At 43.5% G+C, this 12382-nt stretch overlaps 1 protein-coding gene across 1 annotated transcript in view; it reads right to left on the bottom strand.

Annotated features, from left to right (window-relative positions):
• The window catches only part of NUP93 (nucleoporin 93), a 109840-nt gene that overhangs the window by 11729 nt on the left and 85729 nt on the right, over positions 1-12382 (bottom strand). The window contains exons 6-9 of the mRNA XM_065925367.1: positions 9113-9187; positions 6884-6973; positions 5210-5349; positions 1331-1463 (exon numbers count right to left, since the gene is read on the bottom strand). Of these exons, the coding sequence (XP_065781439.1) occupies positions 1331-1463; positions 5210-5349; positions 6884-6973; positions 9113-9187 (438 nt within the window). The remainder of the gene's footprint in view (positions 1-1330; positions 1464-5209; positions 5350-6883; positions 6974-9112; positions 9188-12382) is intronic.

Below are 12382 nucleotides of genomic sequence, written 5' to 3'. Positions count from 1 at the left end.
GAAAGGTGCTCAAGTAGACAGGCAAACAAAAGCTAACTGATGGCTTTCAATGTGCTGGTCCCCAGCTAAGCCTCTTCTTGTATTAAGTCACTCAATCTCACAACTCCACTAGATAGGGACTCTGAATGGCTTCCTCCTCTCTGTTTTACAAACCAGGAAACTGAGGCATGGGGTTGTTAAATATTTTTCCATGGCAAGCTGGTAAGTGCCAGTCTAGCCTAGAGCCTTTCCTCTACAGCACCATGTGTCCCACATGACTCAAAGCCAGCTGGTGGGTTCTCCATGGACCCCAGGATTCACAGCGAAGGGGTGACATGTTCTTCTCTGATGATTTACAGACGTGCACTCTTGCCACCCCAACAAGTAAGGGCTAAAGACATTCACTTACCAATAAGAGACTATCATCATATTAAGAGTTTCACTGTACTTGGCACTGGGGATCTAGGAAAGCAGATCTGATCCTACCCTCTGGGCAACAGAGCATGTCTCCTAAAAGTGGCTGTGTCCTCAGACTGTGCAGCAGCCCTGTGGTTATTCCTCCCTCTGCTCCTCCCAGACTCCTCCAGAAATGTGGACTGCAGACTTTCCTTCTTGGCCCTTCCACCCTCCCCTCAGCAGGACTCTTTCTAAAACTCAGACCTGATTGTGTCACTTCCCCTCTTAAACCCCTATGAGCTGTTTGCACCTTAAATGCTTAGCCTGGTGCTCCCCAAGCTGGCCCCACCCTGACACACACCCAATAGGCCAAGTGCTCTATCCTGCCTGGACGTGTTTGTTCTCACTGTTCCCTCCTCCTCGAAAACCCTATCCGAGACCGCTGGCTGGCGAGCTCCTACTCTTCAAGCACTAGTGTGGGCCTCACTTCCCGCAGGAAGCCAGCCTCCCGTGTATTCCACCACCCTCGGTACAAAGATCTGGTTCAACACTCTGCACACAGCATGTATCTGACTGTTAACTGGACTGTGAACTGAGAAGAAAGGCACTTTCTAGGAAACACATCTAACTGTTCTGCCAGCTATTTGAGCCAGCAATCTCAGAAGTCATCCCTGACTCTGTGGCTCACACCATAGCCAAATTCTTCCAGTCCTAAAGGGTCTACCTTCATAACATGTCCAGAAATCAATAACATCATCCCCCTGCACCCTCCTCCTCCACCATCACCCCCTGGACTCCTGAGCCACCAGCCTTCCCAGGTCTCCTAGGTTCTCTTCCCGCCCTCTCTGGTCTCTTCTTCATATAGCAGTTTCCACTCATAAACTCATTTCAGTTGAAAGTGCCTATCTGAGAGACTGATCTGGAGGAGTAACTTATCACATAAAGGTGCTAGTACCTGAAGTCCAGGCAAGGGAGCTGGAAGTTTAATGTTCAGGAAACTTCGAACCAACTGGTAAGTCCCTGGCACTCCGCCCAGCTGGGCCTGATGCAAGTTTCCAAAGACAGTCACAAGGGTGTAATTCTTGTAACTGGAAAAAATTTGAAGGCACAAAAAAGGGAGGGGGGTTTGAAAACACATATTACACGTATCTGTGTCCATACCCACAACATTAGACCATGAACTCCACACGGCAGGGCCTGGACTTCAACTGAACACAGAAGAGGAAACAGAAGTGCATGCTTAATGAAGCAAGCTACATTATTGATTTGGTGGGCGGTGGATCTCCGTGAAGATTTCTCATCACTGTGGATACTCAAAAGAATCCCTGGAACCACATAATTGTGTATTTCAAACGCAGAAAGGACTGCTGTGCAGAAAAATGAGTGCTCTGCCTCACAGCCTAACGCTCTAGTGGGATCTTCTGAAACTATTTTGAAAAATTTTAAACCTACAAAAAATTAAAGAATAGTTTGACGAGTGCTCATATGCCCTTATATTCATCAGTTGTTAGCTCTTCTCTCTCTCATACATACATTTTATCTGAACCATTTGAAAGTGTTATAGAAATACAGAAATCAGGGGCCACCTCATCTGTAAATACTTTACCATGTATCTCCTAATTAGGACATTATCCTACCTAACCTCAATACTATCATCATATCAAGAAATTTAACATTAATGTACTGCTATTGTCTAAAATATAACACATATTCACATTTCTTAATAATGTCGTTTATAGTTTTTTTCTTTTTTTAATCCAGGAGCCAATCCAGGGAATGAATGAAATTTAGTTGTCATGCCACTTCCATTTCCCTTAATCTAGGATAATTCTACTACTTTTTTTTCATGACACTGACCTTTTGAGAAGAATCTAGGCTAGCTACCTGGTATAATGTCCCACAAGCTGAACAGTTTCAGATGACTTGGTCCAGGTTTAGTTTTTTTGCTGATGCTGGTACTGCCACAATGAGGCAGATAATACCATTTTGCCCCATTCTTGGTAATATTTAATTTGATCACTTGGTTAAAGATGTGGTCTACCAGATTTCACTGCTGAAGCACCTCCTTTCCCCTCTGAAATTAGTAAGTACTCTGTGGGGTACCACTTGGAGGTCATGTGAATATTCTGTTCACCAATAATCTTTCACCCCATAGTTTCCACTGATGGTCTTTGCTGAACGCACTGTCACACTGGTGGCTACAAATGATTTTCTATCATTCCCTGTTTATTTTCTAGCATGCTTCTTAAAAATCCTTTACAGCATTTTAAATTGTTTTCGTATTAAGTGGTTTGAGTTACAGATATTCAAAAATGGGGTCAATATAGTGAAAAACGTTCAGGTTCTTTCATACGCACTAAAATGTTCAACATCGGATTAAGTAAAATAGCAGACAGACAGACACAAACATACATATCTCTCAGAGAAAAACACCTAAACGTCAATTACAGAAGACAGACTCATCAGAAAATGATGTAGTTTCAAAAAAAATGAAACTGACAAAAAATTTTACAAGCAAACTATATATAAAACCATACATTGTACACATTGGGATCATAAGCTGTGTACAAGATAAATATCAAACAAAATACTCATATATTCCAAAAAGGCGGTGGCGGGTGGGTGTAGAGGTGGCAGTAAGGAAACACAACAAGGCACCAGGAGCCCCTGCATGCTCCTTTTTTCAGGTCCTTCCTCTTTTTGGCATGTTTCAAAATTTCTATAATAATCATGTAGTATTTTTATGATGAGAAATAAACATAATTTGATTTAACAAATATGAGTTCTCTATCACTGGAAGTATTTAAAAGCAGAGGTTGGAAAAGGGATTAGAGAAGAGCCCTGTAGCAACCGGGACAAACAACTCTTCCAACCTGAATGAAGACAACCCACATGCTGGAAAGGGCCTCAGTTGAGGAAACAGCCTCAATTCCTTGAGAGCTAAGAAATGCTACCTTGCTTCAAATTTGAAATACTCAAAAAATAATTTGGGACCAGACCTGCTTTGCCATCTGGTGTATTATATCACTTGAAATACTGTATGTTGGGACTTCCCTGGTGGTCCAGTGGTTAAGACTTTGCCTTCCAATGCAGTGGGTGCAGGATCAATCCTTGCTTGGGGAGCTAAGACCCCACATGCTTCAAGGCCAAAAAACCAGAACATAAAATAGAGGCAATGCTGTAACAAATTCAATAAAGACATTTAAAATGGTCCACATCAAAAAAACTTAAAGAAAAAAGAAATACTGTATGTTATACTCTCAGTGGATTAGCACCAGCAAAAATATTTTTTAAGTGAGTACAGTTATCTGAAATATTCCCTTTATCAAAGTGACAGCAAATACTTAAAAAGATGCCGAGAGAGATGCTGTTAGATTAAAAAAGAAAATAAGCATACAATAGTTGTGCACAGGAAACTCCCGAATAGCTCCAAGTGCTGCTAAAGGAATTAATGGAACAAGACCATTCTAAAAAACCTAAATGAAAAGAATAATAATAATAAATGGGACGGCTTACATATAAAAAACCCCAAACTGCAACCTGGTACCTCTGATGAAGTCAAGCACCAACACTGAGGATTAGCTTTGCTGAAGAAAAAGGAGTCAAATACTTACATCCATTAAAAAAAAAAACCCTAATACTTTTTATACACTGTGGGAAATCTTTTGACTCATATTTTGCTAACTTGTAGCAAATAAATACCACTATATATATTAGGTTTTTCATGGCTGAAGACTTACAAAACTTACATTATAAAAATTGAGTGAAAGCCTGACACAATACTTTATGAACTCTTTGCGCCTGTGCCAGAAGAAATGAAAGACCATTTGGAGTTTCAGATTTTTCTTAACAAAAGAATGGAGGCTAGTGAGTTTAATACATCTGATGGTGTTATCTTGTGTAGCTATTCAATAATTAATTCAGTATTTGGTATAAAAACCTGCTCTCTCTCTGCTGTACCAAGTCTTGAGTTACCTTGACTTCCTAATGATGAGGATTATTTTGTTGACAGAGGGTGACCACACAACAAGGCCACTGGCAGCTGCATGGGTGCAGAGGCAAAGAGCTGCAATTGAGCAAGTGTATTTAGCTTGGCTTTCTCTTCTCCAGCCAACAGAGAGAGGCCCAGCACCCTGTCTCTGAGATAAAGAGGGTCTGCTGCACACTCATGACAACACCTGCTGGTCACTTCAGAGCTAGGAGTGTCCACAGGGCGTGGATGAATGGCACGGGCCCTACCAACTAGGGGGACAACAGTCAAGGCACAACGGCACAACGGCACAGCCGCAAACCCCTCTGTGACCAACTCTAATTAGTGAGGAGGTGGCAAAAACCCAGGCACAAATCACAGGTATTAGCAACTGGGAAGGATCGGAACTCACAGGATTAACCAAGCAAAGCCAGAAGGAAAACAAAGGCTCAAGGGGCCTCCCTAGGGTTTGGAGGTGGTAAAATGCGGGGTGGGAAAATTAAAATGTTGAGAGAAAACCAAGAGCCTGAGGAGTAATGGCTGAACCCTGCTGAGGGCCCAGGATCCTGACCCAAGGCATTGTGCCCTAATAACCATGTTTCTGCACTGAGGGACGTAGGGTGGAGAAAGACAGAGAGAAAAGCCTAACAGGGCTCAGGGCTCCCACTCACGTGGTTTTACATCTGTGCAGAGATAGTTCCGGTAGAGAAGTGCTCCTAAAAGCAGCGCAACACCTCTCAGACTTGCTCAACCTTGTTTAAATCACACCAGTTCCAGAGCACTTAGCTTGAGGACCACTTCAAACAGGGGAATGGCTGCCTTCAGGGGATTTTAAAGGCTGCCTCTGTGCTGCCGCTGCCTCACCTCTGCTCCAGGTAACCCAAGGCCTGCCTGACAAACTCCATGCGCACTTCCACGCTGTTGCGGCTCTTCAGGGCGTCAGTCGCTGGCACCAACAACACATCGGTCATTTGTTTCACCATGGCCCACATGTCGGAGATGTTCTGCACAGAAAGAACAGTGCATGTTGCAATGCTGTGGGGCTGGGGAAGCAGCCTGGTTCTTCATGGTGCTCTGACGTGGAGGGGGCTGAGGTTAATGTCCTGTCTGCAGCCCTCAGGCTCAAGCCTAGCACACAAGATGCGCCTTGGCCCGGCCATGTGGCCAGGCTCTCATCTTCCTGTGAGCAGCCCTCGTCCCAAGTTGGGTTTTCAGATCAATTACTATTTCAGGTCTGACATAACCACCTACATAATTGAGACCGCATAAAAGTAACAAGGACACTGACACTGAATCTCAGTGGATTATCCCTTAAGAGAGAGTGAACACATTTATAATCGTCCAGAGCTCTAGGAGTTTAAACTCAAATAGCTGCATGTCAGCCCTTACAAGGTCATTTGAGTTTTTTAAGACTTAAAATAAGAGTTTAACCTAAATAACACAGGTTTTGTCCTCCCAGAGCCTCTCCAGGGGTCCCCGCTCTCACCCTATTTTGTCAGCGGCGTGGCCTCTCATGTCCCTGCCTACTCACTCCCCTAAAAGGCACCCCCAGTGCAGCCTCCTAGAAGAGGCACGGCTGTGCTTGCCTGTGTGTAACCACCACATAGCTGGACTCTCACGTCCCAGAATCCTCCTGGTTGTAAACTTCGCCTTAAAAGCGCGTTCCCTGAACCCTTTGCAATGTTATAAAGTTAAGAATCTCTGGAAGACAGTACCAATTGGAGAAAAAGCAGGTATACACTTTTTCCAAAGGAAAAGAGAAAATCCCGTTTTCACTGTCTCTTGCAAAAGTTAAAAAACTGTAGAAAATCCATCTAAATGGGACTCTTTCCAGGTGGTGAGACAGTAGGTAAGTTCTTTCTTCTTTATATTGGTTTTATCATCTTACACTTTATTATTAGAGAAAAAAAAAGTTGGCTGCCCTGTGAAGGAAAAATGTGTTCAAGTGCTTGCTTCCATTACAAACTTCCTTCCTTTTCCCGTTCTTCCTGGCCACCTACCAATCTATCCATCCCCTTTTTTTGTTTTTTATTTTTTCCCTGCTGTGGGAGAAACTGGGCCAAGGATAAGAATTGAGGGGCAGTAATGAAGAGCGGGAGTCAGAGAGAAACAAAACCAGAGGCATATGAAAAATGCCTGTAAAGACCCCACCTGAGTTGAGTTCAAGGGGCTCATGGTATGAAAACCACTTCCCCTTTACAATTCACATCTCATGTAAGAGCCCTGTCTGTCTTAGCAGGGAAACTGACAGGGTGGAGCTGGAGCCTGACAGGACTTCAAAGCAAACACAGCTTGGCTGGTCCTTTTGAAGATGCATTAAAGATACACATATTTTTATATATATATATATAGCATCACCATAAAAAAAAAAAAAAAAAAACCACCTCAAAATTACTTAAAATAAAACTCTGAGGAACAGTTAATTTCATCTTCCAAGGCACAGAATTTCTCTTTAGCACACTTCTGCCAAATCAGCAAGCCGCTAATCCCATCAGACACCCGACCCCACGTGTCTCCCCGGGCGGCTCTGGGCACTACCTTATCATCCAGCTCTGCGACGGACGCACAGAGGTCCAGGAGGTTAGGCTGCAGGTGTCCGTTTACGATCTTCTCGTTATAGATATAAATCTGAAAGGAAGAGCAGAGTAAATGGCACAAATGCCATTTTCACCTCTCCTTTTCAGAACCCCTTGAAGCAGTTCTGAAACCAACTTCTGCCCAGTGGTCAGAAGCTTCGGCCAACCTTTTCCTTCCTCACAGTGGCTGACTGTCCACACTGCCTGGAGGGCAAGGCCTCTGGCTAGCTGCTCAGTCCTGTGTCTGAGCTTTGGGCAGCGGCATGAACACACACCAGAGCTAACTGCTTCCCCAGCCTTCCTAACCTGGGGAGTGGAAGCAGGGTGGCCCTGGGGGAGGAGCAGCACGTGCGGTTCTGTGCTGCTCTGCCCAGCAGACCCTCGGTCCCAGAGAGCAAGGACCAAAGTGGAAGACAGGACAGTGGAAGGTCTCTAGCTGCTGTTTCCTAGGAATCTGAGCAGAGTCTGGTCACCCTTCTGACAAAAGGACTGAATGGCCCCCACCCCAGGGCTGTGCGTCAGGCTGCAGCCCTCCACATGTGTCAGAAGAGCACTTCTGCCCATTTGCAGTTCCCATTTCTCTCATCAAGAATCCCGGCTCCTTAGTAAAATTTCTCAAGAAAAAGGAACTATGTGATGTTTAAAGAATGGAAAGGCCAATATTACTCTGGACTATGTTTTTAAAGAACCAACACAGTGATGGTGAAAACTAGTAAGTTCTACTCGTTGCATTCTGAAATCCTTGCTCTGCTGAGGACTGAACTAGGTAGTGATTTTAGACAAAACAGGAGCCTGTCGAACCTTACTGCCCTCTGCTCTCAATGGGGGAGAGCAGCATGTGGCCTCCAGGAGCATTATAAAGACAAGGTGGTGTTTACTCACTCAACGAGCATTTCTGAGGGACCATCCCTGTGTTCAGCATGGGATATAAAGGTTCTCTCTCCACTGGAGGGGACTGCCACGTAAACAGACATGACATTATGGTGTCCTGAGTGCTGGAAAACCAGTCTTATAAAGCTTTAGTCTTCACAGACACAGAAGATCCATGGTTTCTCTCCTCAGAAACTTGTAATTTCATTAGGCCTGAATTCTGGAGATGTCTGTGGCAATGGTAGTCAGTCATATAATCAAAGTGAAATTTTAAAAAATGTAGATGTAGTGTGGGAGATCTAATAAATTTAGATCTAAATATTACTAAATATTTTACTAAATATTAGTGAAACATGAGGGAGTTGAAAGAAGGTGGACTTGTGTCCCAAGCTGACACAACTGGCACTGTGCTTTGAGGGGAGAATATGCTGGTGCCACTGTGGCCCTCAGCACTGCCCACTTCCTTCCTTCCACTGAGTCTGGCGTGGGGTGGGTGGAGGGCCACTGTGGCACCAACATATTCTCCCCTCATAGCACTGTGGAAGTTGGTCACAATCGAACACATGTTCCTTGGTGACTTCTGGTGCAGGATGATTTAGAGGGTGGAAGCCCACCACCTGCAATTCAAGAAAGAAGACTGTTTTCCTTCTTGATACTTTGTGCAGGAAAGCAGCAAATTAGAATGAAGTACACAAGGTTGGCACAGCTTTCCTCAGAAAGTCAGTTCCAGGTATGTACTGTCCTAAGGGCAGTTTCGTGTAGTTTTCACACCCTATGCTTTAACACAGTGTCTCAATCTATATTTACACCATCACATGGTCATGATACACAACCAGAGCCACAACACCCCAAATACTACGAGCTTCTCCAGGACAGTAATATCCACTAATGGTGAGTACACTATGCTTACCCAGGCAGAAAAACATTTAGAAAATTTCTTTCTACAACAAGGCAGGGAGCAGGGTTTCTGATAATACCATTTGTCAACCAGGTGATCAGTTAATATAGAACTCCATTTGCTCAGCAGTGCAATTACTCAGAGCTTTACTGTACATGAACTGTTGCCAAATGCAAAATGAAATGCCTTGGTCAGTGTGTGAGGCAGATTTCAATTTCCCTAAATCAAACCTGAGTCATTCTATTACCCAATTTGACAGACTTCTCCAGGGACCTAGATGGTAAAATATTAACAAGTCCTCTGAATGAAAACCCAACTTGCTTTTAGGGTCTGACTTTCACATGAAGTCTGTGTTCCTTTTAACTCTCCAGAAGGCTCACAGAAGATTTTCCTGGGTTTGATCTTCCTTGAGAACATGCTTACCTGCCGGGCATAGGCCATTTCAATGCTGTCTAGAGAGCTTCGACCAGGGGGTCCTGCATCACTGATGTAACTTGGCTGTAGATAAATATACATTTAGAATTGGTTCAGAACAGCATTCAGTCATGTAAAGAAAAAAAAAAATCATAAACATTTGTCTTTAACAGAGCTGTGAGAAGTCTGTTTCCTAGTCAGACTTTCTGAAAACAATGATTTGGGGGCTTTCAATAGAAGGTGACTCCCTTATCATGGACACGTAAGGGAGCAGGCATGGGACCCAATGAACTCAATAACAGGAGGCTGACAAATATCTCAATTTATCTGGGATATCTGATGAATATACTGTGCAGGGTTGTCTCAATAGCTGTTTCTATCTTTTTAACATTTGGTTTCAATCCCAAGCTCCCACTCCACCTCATCTTTCTTGTCCATGTCTTTACACCAGTGAGGCTGTAGTGTATGTGGGTCTCCTGTTTCCATCAATCATGTTAAACAGCTGAAGAAATGGAGATTATAGGGTCACAATACTGAAGTTCAGACATTTCCTATCTAGAGGCCACACTAAGGCAACAGCTACTGATGAACTTTCTGCATCCGAAGAAACAAAGTCAGTCTAAGTTGAGTCCTTTATTTATCTATTCATTTGTTCAGTAAACATCTGTTAAGTGTCCGCCTGCCACATGCACTGCATGAACACACCCATCCCCACAGGGATGACAGGAAGACAGCCCACAGAGGCTGCCCACAAAGAGCTTACCAACTGATGGGGAGAGTTAGACACCAATATATGGAAAGATTTACTAGTCTTTTTAGAGAAAGATTAAAGTTAATCTTTAGCTAAGTTTATTCCCCACTGTAAACAAAAATGGATCAAAAATAGCTATGTTTCAATTAAGGACATCAGGCATATTCTTAAACTTCCAATCTAGTTCGTACTGTACTGTAGCAGAGATCAAATTCTTAAGCTTCTCTCATTTAAAAAAAAAAAAAAAATCAATGCTCTATTCTCTAAAATCTAAAACAAAGCAGTTTTAAAGTAGGCTTTGGGGGAGCAGATGGAAGATAGCAGCAAAACCTCCCAGCCACCAAGGTGGCAGAAGGTTACCTGCATGAGCATGCGCTGGGGCAGGACAGGGACGAAGGAGGGCCAGGAGGCAGAAAGGCGAGCTGTAAACCCTCAGCTTCTGGAGTGAGCACTGGACTGTCTGGATACCTGGGTTCCAGGAGGACCACTCCACTCCCTGGTTTTGGGGTCTGGGGTCAAGCACATTCCTTTCTCATCTGAGAAACTGACGAAGGGGCTGTCCTAGACAACCTCAAGAAGTCCTCCCAGCTCTGATTTTCTGCAGTCACTGATATTAAAGGAGCTGTAAATAGTTTACTGTTCAAAATATTGAATTTGATCTCACTACAGTACAGTACAGTGTGTTGGAAATTTAAGAATATAAATAATACCTAGTAGAACACACCTAATTTTGATCCATATTTATTTACAACAGGGATGAAACTTAGCTAAAGGTTAACTTTGTTCTTTCTAAAAAAAGACTAAGAAACTTTTCCATATGTTGGCCTCAAACTCTCCCTATCAGATGGTAAGCTTAGTAAATCCTGCCGCTTAGCTGACTCAATGAACATTTCACATCCTTACCTCTTACCTCTGGTCACTGCCACTTCCCCCTCTGGCATATAGAGTTAAACATATCTAATTGTGTGTTGGTAAATGTTTAACAACTGGCTTGGGGAAGGGGACTTGATTTGTAGCATTTGCTGGTTTCTTTAGTGTAGATACTCCCACGCTGGCAGAATTCAAGCTATTCCAAGTGATACCAACTAGATAGCAAATTTTCTGAAAATCTGACAGTAGGTCCTTATGAGCTAACCCCTACACACTACCCTTTCCAGCGTCCACTGCAGCTGGGAATGGCCATGCACCACCCTGGATCTAGCCAGTGAGACGGAAGCACAAGCCTAGCAGTACATTCAGGCAAAGTATAGCTTCTGCTTTTCCTGACAGAGGGGGAAAAAAGAGCCTGGCATGGCCTTTCAGCATTCCAAGCAGAATGCAAACAGCATGCCTAGAGCAGCGGTAATCATCTTGCGAGCCTGAAGGGGCCGGGCTAAAAAATGGTGTACAGAGACAAAGACGTGTCTCTGATGGCACCGCAGAGCAAGTGAATTAAGGCCCCACTCTTTCCACACCTGCAGACTTGTTAGCTGAGAATAATAAATTCCTCTTCAAGCTGTAGAAACTCAAGTTTTCAGTTATTCACAGCAGAAGGCATTCCTATCTGAAATGACTGAAAACCATCAGGTTACAGTGACAATAGCCACACTTTCTGAGCAACTACTATACACCAAGCAGAGTCTTAATTTTCGTGTATTAACTCCACAGCCCTATGAGAGACACACTTTTATTATATCAGTTTTACAGAAAAAGATACCAAATGGCACAGAAAGCAACTGCCGGAGGACACTCCAGTAAGAAGTAGCAGAGCCATGGTTTGCATCCACAGTCTGGGGCCATGCTGCCTGCCAGGGTAGCCTGGGGCAACTGTCCAAGGATGGCCACTGGAGAGCAAGTGAGCAGTGGCTTAGAAAGCCTGGCTCCACTGCTCACAAGCTACGTGATCTTGACTGAGTACACTGCTTCTGTGGGGCCTGGGCTTCTTTAGCTGTTGCAATGATACAGGGGCAGCAATGATAGTTACCTTATAGATGAAAAGATTAAATTGTAAGAAAATACTACCCACTTCACAAGGAGTAACTAGGAACAAGTAGAAAGAGCTCACTGTCCAACATCTGACCAGTAAACACTAATGCTATCACATTAAATAAAAAATAAACCACAAGGAACATGGGAATAAACCCAGCGCTGAACAATGGACAGATATGCACACTACAGAAACATAACCTACAATATTTCACTTTCTGCTGGCTGGAAATTCTCATCTTATTTTTCTACAATGAGCATGCGTTTCTTATATGAACAGAACTCCCACCAGCTCATTTTCTACTTCTGAGTGTTCTCAGTAACACTGTGACAGTCAAGACTGTTCTATAACACAGCCATCTTTCTGGAACAGAACTAACTCTCTGAAAAGTGATGATTCCCAAGTCTTTGAAAGAACAGAGCACTAAGGTTGTTAATTACAGTAACCTAACTGGGGGGAATAAACAGGGACGAAAGGAAGAAACGGCACAAAATACTTCTGCAAGGACACAACTGTTTCAGCTAAATATACATAAACAGCCTTGAGAAATATTTTCTGGTAC

The sequence above is a fragment of the Muntiacus reevesi genome, chromosome 2, assembly GCF_963930625.1.
Source record: "Muntiacus reevesi chromosome 2, mMunRee1.1, whole genome shotgun sequence".
Classification (NCBI taxonomy): Eukaryota; Metazoa; Chordata; class Mammalia; order Artiodactyla; family Cervidae; genus Muntiacus; species Muntiacus reevesi.
This window is presented reverse-complemented; position numbering and strand designations above follow the sequence as displayed.